Source organism: Phalacrocorax aristotelis, chromosome 3 (assembly GCF_949628215.1).
Source record: "Phalacrocorax aristotelis chromosome 3, bGulAri2.1, whole genome shotgun sequence".
Lineage (NCBI taxonomy): Eukaryota > Metazoa > Chordata > Aves > Suliformes > Phalacrocoracidae > Phalacrocorax > Phalacrocorax aristotelis.
The window spans coordinates 94,527,546-94,546,865 of NC_134278.1; the positions used below are offsets into that span (position 1 = coordinate 94,527,546).

A 19,320-nucleotide genomic window follows, 5' to 3' on the forward strand; every position below is an offset into this window, starting at 1 on the left:
CTACCCCATTTGGGCAGGTCAGCTGGGTGTGTGGCAGGGCTGCAGTAGGGTTGTGCATGAGATAAGCTCGCAGCTGGGACTGGGCAAGTCTTTGTGGCTGCTGCCAGCTCTGGGTGAGCAGCTCTCCTGGAGCCCAGCAGGTTTGTGCCTGTAGTCCTTGACACACTGGCATCCTGCAGCTGAGGCTCTGCTGCTCCACGGGGGATGGGGGTAAGGGGGCGCTGCCCATGGGATTTCTAGCACAGGAGCCCTGTGAGCCATTTGTAGGGCAAACCCAACACTAACCCTCGTCCTGCTGCATATAGTCAACATGCCAGAGGTGCAGGTAAATGGCTTCGGCCATCACTAGCCCAGGGCGGCCTCTGGTACCAGCTTCCTCCTGTACACCCCTTGCACTGGCAAGACTGACCTTTTTGCCATGGGCACGTGCTGGCACCCCAGCACTGTGCCAGCTACAGGGAACCACATCCCATGAAGCCACAGCTGAGGAAGGCCAGGATGGCTTCAGGTGTCATGGCCTGAACTTGTTGCAACCTGATCCCACAGGTGTGGAGTAGTCCTGAGTCAGCCCAAAGTCAGACCAGCAGGTGTTCTGGTGGTTTTAATGAGTTGGTGTCACACAGGGGAGTACTGGTGCACTACACAGCACTATGGCTGTTAAACTCTGACCCCAGCACTGGGAGGGACACACCGAGCAGCATGACCCAGCTGTGGAGGGATGCATGAAATGATACACATTCACCCGCTGGGGAGCACCCAGCATATGGCTGTGCCTGGCAAGCTGAAGAGCCTGCTTGAGGCCTACAGGCTCAGGCCACCCAGCTGGCAGTGGCAGGTACAGTCCACTCTGTGCAGACATGGAGGTTAAAAATCCCTGGAGTGGCTTGGTTATAGGCCTTTTAGTTAACAGAGGCATGGGAGGAGACTATGGCAAGCTTTGGGGCAAGGAAGTGCTGATCCTGGGCCCTCCCTCCTTGTGGCGCATAGCATTTGATGGTGTCTGCACTGGGGCCAGCTGCTTTAATTGCCAGCCCCACCTCCTCTAGGTGCTACTGGGGAAGGGGGTGACTGGCGGGGCAGACAGTGGCCTCCCCCTCCCCTAGCCTTGGGGCTGGCAGACCCACCAGAGGAGGATGCAGGACACACTCTGTGTGGACTAAACCTGCTTGTGGAGGCCAGGCCAGGCTGCATGCAGGGGGAGAGGGGAGGATTTAGTTGGAAAGCACTTGGTAAGCATGGAGCACAGCTGTGGAAGACTTATCTGTGGTCATCTCACTAAAAGCACTATGCAGCACATGCAGGGTGGATACATGGGTACAAATACAGGGTTCTTTCTCCTCTTCCCCAGCTCGTGTTCCTCAGTCAGGGCTCCTCCTCAGAGCATCCTTCTGCTCCCCCCTCCCCCCACCCAAGGGAAAGGCCTTGTTTCTGCAGAGCTGAGCCCATCTGACTGGTGGTGAAATGCAGGTGAGGCCTCCTGAACTGGGAACCGATCCCTCCTTCCTTCCCTCTGTGCTTGCATCAATCCCGGGGGAGGTTGGGTGGGGGGATTTTTGTGGCAGATGGCTCCACTCCCCAAATCTCCCGGGCATATTCCATGATGGTCCTGTCACTGGAGAACTTGCCCGAGCATGCAATGTTCTTGATGACTTTCTTAGTCCATTCCCGGGGGTCCTGGGAAGAGGAGAGGCAATGTCAGCAGTCAGTCCCTCGCCTGGCTCTGTCTCAGCTTGCAGCCTTGTGGGGCACTGGCTATGCATGCTTGGCTGGTTTAAATGCCGTGGCATGGGGCTGCCGAAGCAGCAAAACCTGCCCATGCAATGTGTCTGTGAGAAGGGCTCCACAGGAGCACACTCGTCCCAGTTCCCCCCAGTTGCCCCATTGCGCTGCCATAGCCAAGGACCCTGTCCACCCCCCCTCAGTAGTGGGCAGCTCTTACCGTGAACAGCTGGTCCACTCGGCCTTGGCATTTAATGTAGGCCTCGTAGTCGGCAAACACCTTAAACCTGAAACCCAAAGCAGCGTAAGGCTAGGGTTTGCCTGCTGTAGGGTCCCAGCCTGGCAGGACAGGCATCTTCCTGCAGGCAGGCGGGGCTTAGCCCCTGCGCAGGGGGCCCCAGGCCAGCTGGGAAGGAGGCCTGGGGCAGGCTGAGAGCAGCCCACCAAAGGGGGTGCTTGCCAAGACTCACCTGTCATGGTACATGAGCATGTTCACAACGTCCTTGAAGCAGCCGGGGTCTCGAGGGGAGAAAAAGCCACTGCTGATCTGGTCGATAGCCTGTCGCAGCTCTGGCAGGCGCTCGTAGTACTCCTGAGCGTTATACCTGCACCCAGCAGACACAGGCTGTAGGGACTGATGCTCTCCACTGGGGCCCAGCACCTGGAGAGCAGGACCTGACATGTCTGGGGCAGGGAGGGCAGGCAAGGGTCTCATTGCTCCCAAGTGAGGGGCCTTGATCTTGGGGCTGTGATCATCAGAGCACCCTGCTAGTGGCTCTGAGACAAGGCGCAGTGCCTGAAACGCCTTGTGCCCAGGCTCACATCCAGTTCACAGTCACTGTGCTCTGGGTGAGCTGCTTGGGCTGCATCCTTGATGGATCGTTCACTGACCAGGCCAGGGTGGAGGCTGCCTCCAGCCCCCTGCTTTTTACTGCTCCAGAGCTGCCCAGGGAGGAGGGTGCCTCTCCCACAGGTCATGGCTTTCCCTGCCAGAGCAGGGACCTGTATTCCCATCTGACAAGCCCTGGCATGCATTGGGCTCTCCCCAGCACCAACCCTTGGCGATCCAGGGCTTCCACGTCCTCCACCCGCATGCCGAAGATGAAGAGGTTTTCTTCGCCTGCCTCCTCAGCCATCTCCACATTGGCCCCATCCATGGTACCAATGGTGAGGGCCCCGTTCACCATGAACTTCATGTTACCAGTACCTGAGGCCTCCGTGCCAGCTGTGGAGATCTGCTGGGAGAGATCTGCTGCCGGGATCACTGTTGGGTGCAAGAGAGGTAGGAGTTAACCTTCGGCACACTGCAGCTCCTTGCGACCTGCGTCCAGGGCAGCAAAACAACCCTGGGCATCTGCTAGTGGCCCTGCTGACCTCAACCCAAACAGTGCGGTTTTGGGGCCAGAGCCAGGCTCAGCCCCGCCGCAACCCCATGCAGCTGCTGTCGCTCCTGCATGAAGCTGGTTCCCTGCCCTATGTGGCGCCCTCAGACGTTTCCTAAGGGAGAGTGAGGTGACCTGCCATGACAGCCTCTCAGGCCGGCCAGTTTCTGGGCTTAGCTGGGACATGCCCAGCTCCTGATGTGTGCTTACATAAGACTAGACGTACCCTTCTCGGCCAAGGACACCCGGTAGTTCTCCAGGAAGATGACCTTGAGCCTGTCCCCCACATAGGGATCGTTGTTGATGACCTCACCGATGGACGTGATGAGTTTGATGATCATCTTGGCCATGTGGTAGCCAGGGGCCGCCTGAAGAAGAGCAGCCCAGAAATGGTGAAGGCTTATAAGGAAGGGAGAGCATGAGAGGTGGCAGTGCAGGTCCTCACTGCGGGGAGAATTTGGGCCTCACGTCTGCTGTTCATATGGATCAGCAAAAACACCCTACTGGGAGGAGAAGTCCTGAGCCACAGGGAAAGACTGGTGGGGCCTTGTTCAGTCTGATTAGTGGTGCTTCCTGAAGTGCCCACCACCAGACACATGCTGGCTAACCCACAGCAGGCCTGGCAAAGCCACAGAAAGGGGACAGCACCTTCCCCACACCCCCACTGAGCCATGCATGCATCAAGTCTGGAATGCATGTTACCTTTCCTCCGATCATAATAGTTCTGGGCACAAAGGCTTTGGATGGATTGCTTCTGATGCCTGAAAGAGCAGAGCATAACACAACCAAAGTGAAGATAAACTGGACAGAATTTATCGCATGTACCAGAGGTCGGCTGAGATCCCAGCCCATGTCATGTGGACCCAGTAAACTTGCAGGACCCTGAAGCCCAACCATACATCTGCCAGAGCTGTGCTGGGCGAAAATGGGCTGCAAAGTCCTCAGAGAACTACTCAAGCCAGCATGATGCAGCGCTCCAATGACTTGCCTCTCTTTGGGAATGGGCAGGGGCCTGAAGCATACACTGGGGTGTGGGGTTTTAACTTGCACCAGGTCAGTCCTCACAACTGCAGTACAGGTGTGGGGGGTTACCTGGGCCCTGGGACCCAGCTGGGCTGGAGATGTGGGCTGTGAGCTTTTCCTCAGAGCTCTGTACAACCCTTCAGACGTCCTGTTTTCCCTCCTGGAGAGAAGCCCTTCATGACAGGAGAGCAGAACTAGGCTCAGGAGTCCTTGGCTACCAGCTGGCATACTTTTACACTGAAATTCTGGCAGTGAAAGGCTGGGGGACACCCCTTGCCTACTAGCCCTGGCAGGACTTACGGTTGTAGAGTGTGATAGCATGGAGGCAGTTCAGCAGTTGCCGCTTGTACTCATGGATTCGCTTGACTTGAACATCAAACATGGATGAAGGGTTGATCTTGACCTTGTAGTGCTCCTCCAAGTAGGCTGCAAACTTCATCTTGTTCTCCTGGCAAGAAAATCTGATGAGGAACAGGCATGGGTTCTCGGGCCTTGCGTCAGAAGTGAGCGTTCGCTGCTGGGATGTTCCTGGGCGCATGGTGCCTTTAGTCTCCTCCCCCCACCCCATCTCTAGTGCCCATTACCTGTTTCACTTTTGCCACATCCCTGATAAAAGTCTCATTATTGATGAAATCCAGTAGCTTCTTCAGCTGGCTCAGATCTGTGATAAAGCCTTCCCCGATTTTCTAAAAGAACAAACCAAGAAAGCGATGTCCCACGCATGAGACACCTTACCCAGTCCACAACTGCACTTCCCCAGCAGAGATGCCACAGTCCCACTGGGAATCGGAAGAGGCACTCTGGCCAGGAAAGCGGGCACAGTTTCTTATGGCAAGGTTACTTCTCCGTTTCATCCGGGAGCCCAAAGGTACAGAGGAAACAAGGCACTTGGAAAAACCTGAAAAAGTGCCTCTCTCTTGAGGAGCTTTAGAGGGAGGATGTGTGCACATGTACCAGGGCCTCCTGGCAGCTGGAGAAACTGATGGGCAGGGCATAAAAATACATTTAATTGCAGGACATTATTCAGCTTCGGCATGTCACAGTGTGAAGCAAAGATCTGTGCTAAAGGGCCTGGTAAATAGAGGAGACAGAACTGGGCCTGGAGCTTCAAGGGAGCTCCTTTGTGCCTGTGAAGCAGAATGCTTTTGCAGACACCTCATTTCACACACCATTATACTGCCTGCGAGGTTGTGTGTAGCCACTCTGAGGGCAGGGAACCAGATCCAAATTTATGCAACTTTTTTTGGCAACTCTTCATCACCAACTTTAAAGCCCAGCCAATCTCACACCTACACGTGCAACAGGCATGCTCCTCCCAGGCTGTCCTCACTCACACCCACCAGGCATTAGCCTCAGGTCTGATCAGACCACACAAAGAGGTGATCAGAAGCAGACACATCTCATTCAGCCGCTCACTTCAGATGCTTTCAACTCACCTCAGCAATAACGTCGGCCAGTCCTGGATTGCACAGCAGGAGCCAGCGCCTCGGTGTGATCCCGTTTGTCTTGTTCTGAAACTTTTCTGGCTCCAGCTCATAGAAATCCTTGAACCTATAACACCAGGGAGTTCTGAACCACCCATTACCACACAGACCTTCAGCTGGGCCCCCACTGTATGCGCTCCTGACTCAGGGCAGTCTCTGCAAACCTCCCTGTCACAAGTGCAAACTCTCTATGCTGCCTCTTACCCCCTCCTCAGCCATAATGCTGAGGGTTTCATGAGCTCCAAAGGAAGATGAGTTAGACCTTGCACACACGTGAATGAGACAGTCTCCCTGGCCTGCCATGCCCAGCAGGGCAACCAAAGCAGACCCTGACACCTGATCACTCCAGCTGGCCCCCCAGGCTTGCAGGCAAAGCCCAGTGAGTGGAGAGGGTGCATGCCTTGGGCGTCCCCCAACTCACACTGAGTTCTTCACAATGTCAGAGTGGATGCGGGCCACACCATTGACCGCATGGGAGCCAATCACACAGAGGTTCGCCATGTTAATACGTTTGCAGTCCCCTTCCTCGATCACCGACATCCTCCGGAGACGGTCTATGTCCCCTGGGTAGAGAGCTGCCACCCGCTGCAGGCAGAAAGAGGGACATTAACAACTCAGCCACAGGACCTAGGAACATTCCCATCCCAAAGGCATCCAGATCAAGACCCTCAGAGTTCCTACAGCCTGTGACCAGCCCAGTGCCTTACATCCAGATGCATTTGGTTGAGGGCGTAAATGATCTCTAGGTGACGTGGCAGCAGCTTTTCAAAGAGGGAGACCGGCCAGCGCTCCAGGGCTTCGGGCAGCACAGTGTGGTTGGTATAGGCGCAGGTCTGTTTCGTGATCTCCCAGGCCTGCATTACAGACAAGAGTGGAACGGAAACCCTGTGTGAGGGCAGGACAGCAGGTCTTTCCCCTGCAAGGTTTGGCACAGATCTCCCAGCTCTGCTTACCTTGTCCCAATCCACTTTCTCCACATCCACCAGGATCCGCATGAGCTCTGGGATGGACAGGGCAGGGTGGGTGTCATTTAGCTGAATAGCCACCTGCAACACAGACTTGCTGGGCTCATATCTGGCAGTGATAGGACTGGGACAGCATCCCACATGCATGGGGTTGGGGTGAGGTTCAGCCCCAAGCCTCTTCTCATGGCACACAGCCCAGAAACAGACAGAGCTCCCAGGAATGGAGCTATTCAACCTTTGCAAGTTTTGTTCCAAACCACAAATTCTTCCCTGGGAGAATAGGCCTGGGGATCACCTGTTTTCCAACCCAAATTGCCGGGGTCTTTGTATGCATGCCCCCACTTGGTCCTGAGCATCCTGCTTTTCCTTTTGATAGGCAGGTCTGGCAGAAATGCCCCCAGACCCTGTCTGCCCACAAACTCACCTTGTCCGGAAAGGTTTCAAAGGATGTTCTCACAGGGTCTCGACAGCCAAATTTGGAGGACTTAAAGCGGCGGATGATGTCTTGGAGGGTAGCAGCCACCACAAAGTACTCCTGTTTCAGCCGCAGCTCCTTGCCTTCAAAGAACTGCAAGTGGGGGCCCACAGCTATCAGTGCTGCAGCTGCCCTCCCCAGTTGGCAGCCAAACCCCTGGAGATGCTCCTATCCACTCTGACAGGCTTCCCAACAGGCCTCACAGGTTCAGCACCTCATCAGGGCAAATGTGGGTGTTTCTCATACTGCCTCTGATGGGGCAGCAGCTGTAGGGATTGACAAGGGGCTCAGCATCCCAAACAGCTGCCTCCAGAGGGCAACAGAACCTGCCCACATCCATGCTACTCCTACAGAGCAAGTGCTGCTCCCTCCCTCACTGCAAGACCCTTTGCAGGGGTTTTGGACCAAGGATTTTGGACTCCCTGCAATAATTGGGAGCCAGTGTCCCTGGACACACCAGCTGCCTCCTGTTCACTCTACACTTCACACTGGTCTATTTTAAAATACCAGCAGGAATGAGAGAGTGGGGGTAAAGTGCAGATGAGCTTGTCCAGCACAGATACTAATCCATGACTACATAGTGAGGGTTCTTTCCTTTTGGATCTCGTGCCCAGTGAGTGCATGGCCTGGGACAGTCCCTGCAGTGAGAAATCCCTTGAACTGGGGATGAAAACGAGTCATCTCTCATGGACACCTCTGAAATGACAACTTAGTTTTGCGAAGGGTAAGCCATGTAAATTGGCAACTACCTTGAATATGAAGGAGTAATATTTCTTCCCCTCCTTGCAGCAGGGAACAGAGCAGCTATACAATATGGGCCAGACTCTCAGCTGCCCTCAGTCAGCAAAGACCCTCTGGAGCCAACAGTGCTGTGTCTGTTCACTGGGAATTACGGGGCCAACCTATTGTATTAAAAATCCTCGAACCAGAATAATAAATGTCAGGTGGCCATGACCTTCCAGTGCTTGCAAGCAAGGCGATACAATTACAGGGAGGATGATCCCGAGCAGCAAGTAAGAGAGGCAAGAGAGTCACTCACATTGTCATTTGGGTACAGGACTCTGGATATGTTTTCTGCCAGGTTTCTGTCCAACACCGCCTCGATGTAGTCACCAACGTTGACTGCAGCAAGAGAGAAATACACACAGCACTGCTGCAGCTCTAGAGATTCAGGCAGGTCCCTGACACTGTGCTTTTCCATCTTCTCTCATAGAGACATTTGTCATAGGAACATTCAGGCTGGTATTAATGAAATATGGATGGGAATGTACATGTGCAAAAGGGCACCAGAGAGACAAGAGGAGATGGGTTAATACAAAGGCACATCTCCATGCAGTTTCTGAAGACACATGTATCAGGAAGGACAGAAACTGAAGACAGATAGCAGCCAGCGAAGGCAAAAAAATGGAAGTGAGTAACCAGCCATCTTGCTTAAGGACTAAGGATAAACAGGCAGGGAAAAGAAGCACAAAGACCACAATCACACTCAGCTCCCAAAAGTACAAAAAACTCATCCAAAACCCAGCTCGCAGCTGCCAATCAAGAATTGAGGAGACATTATAAAGACTCAAGAGCCATCAGCCCTTGTCCCACACAAGTTCTCCTGGCATGGAGAACTGGTATGGAAGAATAAATCAAATCAGTTTAGTCTAAAACATTCCCCTTCTGTAACAGCCTAGCACTGACATTTGGTATGTTAGTTGCCCTGTATCTGCTCTTCAGCACTATAATTAGAGCCTGAAAAATGCACTAGAGAGGTCACACGTAGACCCAAAGGAAACCAACAGTAAGGTGGGCTGTGCTGCTCTTTTCCTTCAGTACTAAGGGATGATGCTGCACAGAAATGATCCTCCATGGCAAGTGTGGGTTTGCAGTTCATTTGGTGATGTGAGGAACGCAGTGGCAGGTGGTCTATCACTTGGGGAAGGCACAGGGTGGTTTTGAGAGCATGATAAGCATGATGGAGATGGAATGAGGATGGATGGGTGCCCTGGTGCAGAGCCTGAGGGCTCTGGAAGTGGTTGGAGGTAGTGAGATCCATGGATGTGCACACAGCACTGTGTTTTGGGGGTAGCCAGGAGATATCGATAAAGCAGGCCAGATGTGGAGTTCTGTGCCAGATGCGATGCACACAGGATCAGCCATGCCCCAGCCTGGCCAGAAGAGAGGCAGTGGAGGGATAGCACTTACACTCTTGGAGGTTGAAGTCATTGGGCGCTTTTGCAGACCACAGCCTCATGGTGTTTACAGTGTTGTTCTTGTATCCTGGCACTGGCGTGTCGTAAGGCATAGCAAGGACAACCTGCAAAAGGACAGTATTCCCCTCTATTTAGCAGCACGGTGGCCTCAGAGAAGGTGGGAAAGTGGCTGAAACCTCCACAGGAAGAATCCAGAGGACACAGACAACTCCTGGCTGTAGTAAAAGTCTTGCCTCCCTAAAACACACCTGCTGAGCTTCACAGACTTCCCTGCTATCATGGGTGCTTCCAGCACCCACTGGCAAAGCATTGCACCCACAGCAGAGCTGTTTGGAGCTTTACTGACAAACTGGAATTATAAGCCCATCAATGAAATGTAAGAGAGAGTTGCAAGCAACCTGCTGGCCTTCCTGTACCAACTGGTGCACCTATTAGTTATTCACCAGAGCACTGCAAGCATCCTCAGCTGGCTGCTGTGATACTGTCTGTGCTGGGGTAGGGCCAGGGCAGCTGGGACCTTTGTGTTTCCATCTGGGATAAACTCCACAGCCTGAATCCTGTCCACTAGCCTTCTGCAGCCTGCCAGGACCAAACCCTACCACTGCAGCACCATTCATAGAGCAATTCACCCCATGTTCAAGATTTGTTGAACCTGTGTGGGTAAATTCACTGAGATCTCCAGCACCTGAACCAAACATGACTGCAAAACTATTAGTGCAGTCTACAGATGACACTTAAGCATTAGGATGCTGTGCACATGGCTACAGCGAGTAACACTGGGGCTCCCAGCTCAGATTACACTAGCCAGGCAAAGCAGGGATGAGCTTCCAAGCTTGTGTGCTGCAGCCCACTGCTGTGCCAACATTTGCATGCCTCCAGCACGCTACAAAGCAAGGCACCCTGACCTCAGCCTGCAACAAAGAGGCTGCAAGCTTATGTCAGCAGACCTGAATGGTGCTTGCAGAGCAAGGCCCTGATCTGCAGCACAGAGCCTGGGCTGCCTCTCTGACGCTGGCAAAACGAGCCAGCATCCTCCTGAACAAGTCACTGTGTATTGGCATGACAGCCCAGCAGCCAGAGACTGTCCCCAAGCAAAGATGTGAGAGGCAGCAGACAGCTGAAGGAGCTGTGCTCACAGGGCAGGGAAAACCCAGGCAGATCAGCCTGTTGGCCCTGAACAGCCTCTTTGTGCTGGCGTCAGCAACACTTCCCCTCTGGGGAGAATCAGCAAGAGCTCAGGCTCTCAAAGCTGCTATTACCAGCTCTGAACATGGAAGGAGGCAGAAAGCCTGCCCTGCCTGAGCCATGGGACTGGGCCACACATGACATGAATTGAGTGATGCTATATTTGGAGACTGCATCTTCAGCTTTTTTGAGCCTTTCCAACTTGCTCCCTTAACGGCACTATCTGAAAATTCACTTTCTTATAGGAAGCAGTGTTTCCACTGCACTGCTTGGGATCCCTGAAACCCCAGACTACTGCTGGGGTCAGAAGAGGAGCACATTGAAAGGCAATGGCACTCGGTCCCCAAGTGGATGTCTGTTTCCTCAGAGAGCTCCATGCTGTTCACGGGGCTGTGGTGTTGAACCCCTGAAATGTGTGTGTCCTGGAAATGGCCTAGGTCACTGCACAGCCTTCAACAGCCAGGGTCCCTGGAAAAGGACCTGGTTTATTTCTCCTTTGAGTGGGCCCATGTGACTCTGCAACTGAGCTTCAGCTCTTGGTGATGAAGGGAATGGCTTGGCTTTGTGACTGTGCATTCCTTGTATGGACTGAGCTGACTCATCAGGCTGAGAGATGCTTGAACATAATGGAAATAAGGTCATGTCCCTGAATCCCAGAGAAATTCACAGTCCTTGCTTCCTCCATCCAGGGCAGTGCTTAGACAGGAGAGGCTGAAACACCTTCAATCCTCTTAATAAATCTGTCCCTCTTTAAAGCTTGCCTTCCTCAGCTGTAAGACTGGAATGCATTTTTGACACAGCAGCCTGTGCTCTGAGCAAGCACGTGCTCCTGAAGCACAGTGTTACCTCCCCAACCATGGGAGGCTGAAGAAGTATTTGCTTTCCACAATGCCACAAAGCAAGGCCTCCAGGCAGACTAGAGACCAAAAACTATGCCTCCAGCCTCCCCTGGCAGAACTCTACCCATCAGACTGGTTTGAGAAAGAGGAACTTGCTCTGATCACAGAGGTTAAACACCCATGGGATGGCTCCATGGCCACTCCATGAGATGAATCTCCACCCACAGCAGCAGTGCCAGAACTACCTGCAAAACCACTGGGTTTGAGTGAGTGGTAGGCAGGAGCAGTGCGGAAGGAGCCTAGCACAGCTGCCAGGGTTACAGTCCTCCTCCGACATAAATCCATGCAAGACTGTGGGGATTCACCCTGGAGATCGGTAGAGGAGGCCCCAGTGGATCTGAAGTTACAGCTGTGATTGAATATCTTTCCTCTTTTTCTCAAATCCTGCTGCAGCTGTAGCCAACAAAGTCACCTTTGTAACTGCAAGGGTAGCAGAGAGAGTTTTGCCAGACTGGGAGTGAAGCAAAGTCTGACCACCTCAGGCAGCCTGGGGACAGAATCTCCCCCTCCATGCTACCCTGGCCTGTCCTCCCCCAACCCAGCACCGAGGAACGTGTTGGTACCTGCGTGTCAATCCACTTCACACCCTCAGGGGTGTGATCCACGCGGCCGTAGAAGTGCACAGGGAGCATGTACTCTGGGCGAGCTTTCTCCCAGGGATTTCCATAGCGTAGCCAGTCATCAGCCTCTTCCACCTGCAGGAGGCAAACGGGGTTCAAGTGATGGCTTGTATGTCCAAATGAAGCCTAAACTAGGCTTTCCAAAGAGAGGCCAGTTTAAAAGCAATGCTTTAGTAAGCTGGCCTAAAAATGGATATACAGAGGCCTCTAGAGGACAGCTAGGCTTTTCAAAACATGGATGACTACAAACCAGCTGCTATAAATAAATCGGCCTCTATGGACTTTGCAGAGCTGTACAGGTTTAAACCATCCAAACTGCACAGACTGCTGCACTCAGTCTGTCTCGAGGCCTTTACATCCAGTTTGACCATGATAGTAAGATGTGGTTCCCTAGAAAACCATTGGTGCTGTTCCTGGCCACAGAGCACTCCCTGTAACCCATGTCTTGCTAACTGCTCTGCACTCTGCCAGAGAGGATTTCTCCTCTCTGCTCATAACAGCACCAATGGGAACGAAGTGAATTCATCAGAGCCACCAAGGCTCATGTGCACCAGAAACCAGAGGGCCTGAGGCACTTGGAGAGATGCTCTGTGCCTGCAGGCACTTCTCTGCCAGACCAGGGGCAGGTCTGAGCCACAACCCAGCATCACCACCACCCCTACAGTGGATGCTTTTTCTCGTTTTCACCATTTATAGAGCCTAGCATTGCAGCTTCTTTGTGGGGAAGGAGTAAAAACAACCCTCAAACCTCTCGCTCTCCCTGACTTCTGGAGAGCTATTTTAAGGTGGAAAAAGGCCCTTTATGCTCAGAAGCAAAGCAAGTCTCCTAATGGAAACTATTTCCAGACATACACTAGGGATAACTGCCATCTGGGGCAGCTTTTTAGCCTATTTTCACTTGCAAAATATTATGATCATTAATGCTACAGGAGAGTCCCTGTTTAAGCCCCTGCTGCCAGTCTCCCCAGGAACCTGCAGGAGCAGCAGCACCCCAGGCACTTGCACATATTCTGTCATGTTCAAATTCATCCTCCACCAGACACCTTCATGAGGTGTTTAGCCACATCTCCGTCCTTAGCCCGTCTCCTTTCCCACTTGCTGCCAGGCTGGATGGGACTCTTGGGTTGTTGCAGCTGTGCCGTGGAGCCCCAGGCAGGGACACCTCTGGTCCCAGCCATGTCCTGTGGGCTCAGCTCCAACACCATCTTGCCAGGTTGGCGACAGGCGTGGGTGAGCTTGCACGTGCACGCCGCCGCCCTCATCACTTCCCTTTGTTCAGGCAGTCAGAGCCCTAGGGTCAGCACAAGCGGTGGGAAGTGACAGCCCATTTAGCACCAGGTGATGGGCTCACATGCCAGGTTTACGAAAAGTTCAAGGCACTGCAGTGTTGTTAGTGTGGCCAGGCCTTGTCCATAGGCAGAGGTGGCCACCGCAGGATGAAACAGGAGAAAGGGTGACTTGAGTTTGCCAGTGTACCTGCCAGCCGTCGACAATCTTCTGATTGAAGATACCGAACTCGTAGCGGATGCCGTAACCATACGCTGCCAGCCCCAGCGTGGCCATGGAGTCCAGGAAGCAAGCTGGAAGAGCAGAGCATGGTCATGCTGCAAAGAACCTCACCCCTTGCTTGCTGCACCTGCTATGGCATGCTGTGCACGGGGGTGAGGAGATGCCATAACCAATGCCACTAGAAAGATTTATTACTCAGAGGAAATCCGTATGCAGAAGGGACAGAAGGGGACAGCCTGCAGCAGGACCCCATGCACGTCCTGCCAAGCCACCACAAACAACCCAAAGTTGTTGGTCACAAGGACAGGTCACCAAAAAGCCAAATCCAGCTTTGTTGCAGTGAGAGTCTTCTGAACTTGCCTGAGGTGCCCACACCTTACTCTAAGCCTGCTTGCCTGCCTGGTAAAGCAGGGCTTCTGACCCTGACTTGCTGCTCCACCAGCTACTTCACTATTATTGCTTTCAAAGTAAACCCTTCCAGCCCTCAACCCGGGGCAGCTCTGGTAAAGATCAGCCGTGGCATTTCCTCTGCATTTGGGAGCTCTTGTCTCCAACAGTCCCGTGTGGAATAGGCAGACTAAAATAGTAGCCAACAATCTGACTACATGAGACCTGCTTGGGTGCCTCTAAAAAAGTGAGAGATTTCACAAGGAGCTGAGGAGGAAGGCTCCAGACAGCCTCTTTCAGCCGCAGCCCTGCCTGCTGTGCTGCAAACTACACAACTGCATCTCCTGGGTGCTCTCACTGGGGAGGGCTCTTGTTTCTGGCCAGCCAGGAGCAGGCAGGAGGGTACCGCACTGCTGAAGGGCTGAGGTCTGCATGCTGTCCCACTGTGGTGCCACCCTCAGTCACCATGCACTCTGCGCAAGGAGGGGGCTACCCTCTCCCTGTATTACCTGCCAGGCGGCCCAGGCCTCCATTTCCCAGCCCAGCATCTTCTTCAATTTCTTCCAGCTCTTCCAAGTCCAAACCCAGCTGTTGGGGAAAAAGCCACAGCAGAACGTGTCACTACCTGCAAAGCCCATGCCCTGGGGCTGCTCTCCGAGGAGGGCAAACACAGATCCCAAAACAACCCACACCACAGGAAATTAAACTCACAGCTGTCTGCATCCCCCCACAAAGCATCTCACCAGCCTCTGGTCCCCCGGCAGCCCAATTAATTGGAAAACAATTTAGCCCATCATCAAACGTCACTTTCCCATGAACTAGGTTTCCTTAGAGACCTCAAACAAAAACACTTTTCTCCTGGCAGCCCCTCACGCCAGGAAGCCCTTCCACTAAACTCGCCATTCGAGATATGATGGCGAACGGCCAAGTCAGCGCGCAGTGGAGCGCCGAGTCCTGCCCGGGTACACACGCCACCCCTCTGCTCACGCCTACCCAGTCCTTGAGGAAGGGCACGACCATGCTGGCAGCTGGTTACTGCAGCGTTCAACGTTACACTCCGTGCCTTCCTGCATCCTGCCCAGCCTCCCGCCAAGCTCCTTGGCCAGAGTCCACGGCTGGAAGCAGTTGTCTCCTCTGCTGCATCTCTTGAGCCATGTGTTCTCTGGCCCAGGGGCTGCTGCCAGATGAAGGCTAAGCACGTCAGCTGCAAGGACTCTCCAGGAGTCGATAGATGCTCCCTCTTGGAGGGCAGCAGTATCTCACCTTGGTGCCAGGGGGACAGAGGGGAGTCAGGCCAACACCATGGCTGCTCCCCCAACTGCTCTCCCAGTGCTTCAGTGGTCTGCAACCACAAGCCGGGAAAGCCTCATGCACAGCATGACAGCAGGAGCCACAAAAACTGAGGCGAATTCCCTCTGTGACAGAGCCATGCTGGATAAGACCTCCCATCCCAGCTGGCCACTGGCCATGATGAGTTCCACATGTCGGAGGCTACAGCAAGGGAAGCCTCCACTCACATGTCGGGCCAAATCAGCATGTGGAAAATGCCTTGCAAAGGGACTTGAGGATCCTCCCTGAGAAAATACAGCCTGCCCTCCTAGGCACAATACTTCAGAGAGGAAACATGTCAGGTCCCTCCCTGGAAATCCCTTCCCATCCCTTGGCAGGGAAAGTGCTTGCCAGGACGTTTCATCGCAATCATTGCACCTCATTTTGAGAGACAGTGACAGAGCCCAGCTTCTGCTAGGAAGTGTAACATGGATCAACCTGGTGGGGCAGGGAGGAGGAGGAGGACGGGAAATAAAGATTTTCGATGAGAAAACCCAAAAACTCATACTCTGTCAGAAAGGTCACTGTCCAGCTGCAGAGGTGGCTGCAAGCCTCAGTAACCATGGCCTTGCGTTTGTGATTGCTTCGGTGGTATTCAGTTGTGCTTTTTCCAGTTTGAACTTATCCGATGACATTTTAATTCAAGCAAATTAATTCCCCCCCTTTTCTTCCTTCCCAGTGATTCACTTTTATCTGGCAGTGCTGCTGTGGTGCCTTGTGTGCCTGAACGTATGAACTAATTCAGTGTTTTGGTGCTCCAGTTTCCCCTTCTGGCCTAGCCTCCCCCATTAGACTAGATCTCCTGTGATGAGCCATCATCTGTCCTAGTAATGGAAAGCTATTTGCAGCCTGGGATTCCCTACTCTTTTGGGATAGTGGGTGTTGCTTTCTGGATATTCTTCTGGATTTTCCCAGCCACTACAGGAAAACAGTGGTTTGAGAAAACCATACTCCAGCTCGCAAGGAACCTCAAGGTTCCCCCATGGTCCTCTCTAGGGGATGAAAAACACTAACAGAGAGCCAAGCTTCACTTCATTTAGTCAAACATCCTTAGGAGGAAGCCCTGAGAAATAAAGATACCCAGCCCTCCACATGAAAAAGTTTGGCCAGTCCCTCCCCCAGTACCCCCAAGACTTCACCTGGTAAATGGCTTCATCACAAGCGTTCTGCAGGCCCAGGTTCACCATGGTGTTCTGCAGAGTGCGGCCCATGTAGAACTCCAGGGACAGGTAGTAAATGCGCTGGGGAGGCAAAGCAAGATGCTTACATACAGCACAGCACTTCGCTTTCACCAAAGTCACTTAAAATTAAAAGCAGACCCAAGTGCTTTCCAGAGTAGGACAGTCTTCCCAAACTGGCTCTTGGCGCCTGCTCGTGAACACCACGCACCAGTTTGTTTTTCAGAAGGATCTCGTGCGGGATGCTAGCCAACCCTCTGCCGCGCATCTCCCTGCCAACAGCCTTCTATAGAAAAACTTTGTTGCCTGTTAAGTGTTTCCCTAATTAACTTAGGGCAAGAATTATCTAGGATGCTGAACGATATATTTATACACCGTCAAGCTCAGCTGAGCTGATGCTTATGCTGGGCTTTTAAATTTTTCCCATGCTGAGCTGAAGCTGATCCAGACCCTGGTGAAAGCCAGAGCGAGCCCCCCGCCCTGCACATGCTCGCTGGGCTCAGGGCCAGGGCCCCTTCCCGCTAGCGATTTTCCAGCCCTCCTATCGCATGGGTCCTCCTGTCCTCCCTGTGTCAAGTTTCACGCACATGTTTCATGCTGTTGAACAAATACACTGTCCCATGGTTGCAGGGTTCCTGGCACAACTGTGCAAGACAGGCTGCTCTGTGGTGACCTTCCAAGTTTCAGAGGAGCTGTGCCTGTGCCGCGAATGCTAATGAAAGCCTGTGTGTAGGATGAGAAGCAGGCTGCACAGACTTTTGCCCTCGCTCAGATTTACTGCTACAGATATTTTTATAAATAAACTGGAATTTTTAACAGAGGAATAGCCTAACTTTAGGTTGTGCTTCCCTTGAATCTCTTTCCTTTGTAGCTGGGATCTTTCCCCACTAAGCAGCAGGATTACCCACTCTGCTGCCTCTGCTGGGAGTCTGAAAGGGTCCATATGTTCTTTGGTGCTCATCAGAAAGACAGAAAACATCACACAGTTGCATAAATATTCTGCTCCTTTCAGTCTCCCACAGGGATGAGTTTCTAGTGGAAATCTAAGTGCAGGGGACAGTAAGCAAACCCACCCCAAGTGCCTCTTAGCCTTTATGGGATCTGTACAATCCCTTCTGTTAGTGCAGCAATACAGATCAGAGCGCATTTGTGTGAGTAAGGATAAAAGGGAGAGCTCCACGCACCGGCATAACTCCCAGTGCATGTGCAGCCATACCGGCATGAAAGCGCAGTTTATTTCTTGGGTCAAGGCAATATTTATAACCCCAAGAAAAGAGCTGACTCGGGGAGGCAGCTACCTGCACGCTGGGAAGGTATGTGCCTTTTCTAGTACACACCTGCCCTCTGGGGCTCTCCAGTTAAGTGCTGGATTGGGACTTAATTCAAAAGGAATAACGTTCTGCAGCCCCCAACATCTCCAGTGTCACCATCATGGCTTGACAGGGGGGGAGGAGAGGAGGTAGCAGGCCGAGTCCCCTGGGAACCACCAACTCCCCAGGGACTGGTGACCTGGAAGAGCTTGTCTGGTTTGCACGAGGCAAGAAACTCGTCTCTGGCCTCAAAGCTGAGCTGTCTGTGGGCTCTGCAGCGCAAAGCCAGGACACGGCTGTGCTGAGGCGTGTGTCGTGATGTGGAGGTAATGATGCCCACAGGGGACACCACCGCGGTGGTGTGAGTGCAGGACATGGCCATGGTGAAGCGTGCAGAGGAGCTGGCAGCAGCAAGGCTCGTGTGAGGACATGTTCACAGAGGGATCACAGGGGATAGGGCTGCAACATGGGGTCACAGTCGTGGGGATGCCTCAGTGGGGACATGGCTGCAGCAAGGCTCAGGGGCACACGCTGCAAAGAAGCTTGTGGGGACACAGCCATGGCGAACTGCAGGAGATGTTGCTGTGGTGATGCCCATGGGGACACACCGCTGTGAGGCGCGTGAGGGCCATGGCAAGGTGCACGCAAGGTACATGGCCGTGGCGAGGCCCACGGGGACACGGCCACAGCCGGATGGGTGCGAGGGACACAGCTGTGGGGCAAGGGGCCATAGCTATGGTGACGCCCACGGGCCCTGTCCGCAGCGACACCCGTCGCGGGGGGCACGGCGACACCCGCGGGCCGGCGGGGAAGGCGCAGCGCCGCTCCCCCGTCTCCGACCCCGTCCCCCGGCTCCCCCCGCGGCGGGGCCGGTCGGGGCTCACCTTGGGGTCCCGCTCGTAGTAGTGCTGCTGGGTGCGGATCCAGCGCCCCACCAGGTGGTCGCGCACCGTGTGGGCCAGGGCGAAGTAGTAGTCGCGGGGGGTGGCGACATTGCGGTCCTTGACGAGGGTGAAGTGGAGGTGCCGGTTGAAGCTCTTGCGCACCTCCGCCACGTCCCCCAGCCCCGCGATCCCCCGTACGCTGATCTGCTTCCGCCGCTCCCCGTCGCTCAGCGGCGCCGCCATCCCGCCGCCGCCCGACCGGCTCCGCCGCTGGCCCGGGATCTGCCGCTGGCCCGGGATCTGCCGCAACCGGGGCCGCCGCGCCTGCGCCTCCGCCTCCGCCGCCCGCGACGAGGCGGGGCCCCGCAGGGCTGGCGCCCGGCCCGGCCCCCCGTGAGGGGAGCGGCCGCCCGCCCGCCCCCGCCACGGCCCCGCCGCGCCGGGGTGGGCCGCGCCGCGATGCGGGGCGGGGGGGCCGGGGCTGCCGCCGCCCTGCCGCCCGCCCCGGGCGCGGCGGCGGGCTGATGGGGACGGGGGTGGTGTGTGGGGACCGGGACGTTGTACGGGGACAGCCTGAGGGGCCAACACAGGAGGCTGAGATGGTGTGAGGGGATGGGGATAGCTTGTGGGGACAGGGGCGGCAGCTGGGGCTGTGATGCCATGTGGGGCTGGGAACGGCTTGTGGGGACAGGGGTGGCATAGAGAGACAAGTGTGGTGGAGGGACTGCGATGGCATGAGGGGACAGGGATGGCATCAGCACACTCATTTCTCA

The 19,320-nt window shown here is 54.4% G+C and overlaps 1 protein-coding gene across 2 annotated transcripts; it reads right to left on the reverse strand.

Moving 5' to 3' along the window:
- Positions 1 to 585: 585 nt before the first annotated feature.
- PYGB (glycogen phosphorylase B) lies at positions 586 to 18,859 on the reverse strand. Of its 2 annotated transcripts, none has more exons than XR_012659803.1 (20): positions 18,548 to 18,831; positions 16,315 to 16,416; positions 14,356 to 14,434; positions 13,427 to 13,530; positions 11,894 to 12,025; positions 9,239 to 9,350; positions 8,088 to 8,170; positions 6,998 to 7,141; positions 6,562 to 6,654; positions 6,316 to 6,462; positions 6,030 to 6,193; positions 5,561 to 5,675; positions 4,709 to 4,810; positions 4,425 to 4,572; positions 3,804 to 3,862; positions 3,328 to 3,469; positions 2,927 to 2,983; positions 2,190 to 2,324; positions 1,940 to 2,006; positions 586 to 1,674 (listed from the first exon to the last, which is right to left on the reverse strand). XR_012659803.1 is itself a non-coding variant. In XM_075088549.1 (20 exons), exons 1-20 carry the CDS (start codon positions 18,788 to 18,790, stop codon positions 1,522 to 1,524), a joined length of 2,532 nt encoding a protein of 843 aa, XP_074944650.1. In that variant the 5' UTR covers positions 18,791 to 18,859; the 3' UTR covers positions 586 to 1,521. The 2 variants fall into 2 exon arrangements, 1 of the variants encoding a protein (XP_074944650.1); XM_075088549.1 differs by having other exon boundaries at positions 2,776 to 2,983; positions 18,548 to 18,859.
- Between the last annotated feature and the right edge of the window lie 461 nt (positions 18,860 to 19,320).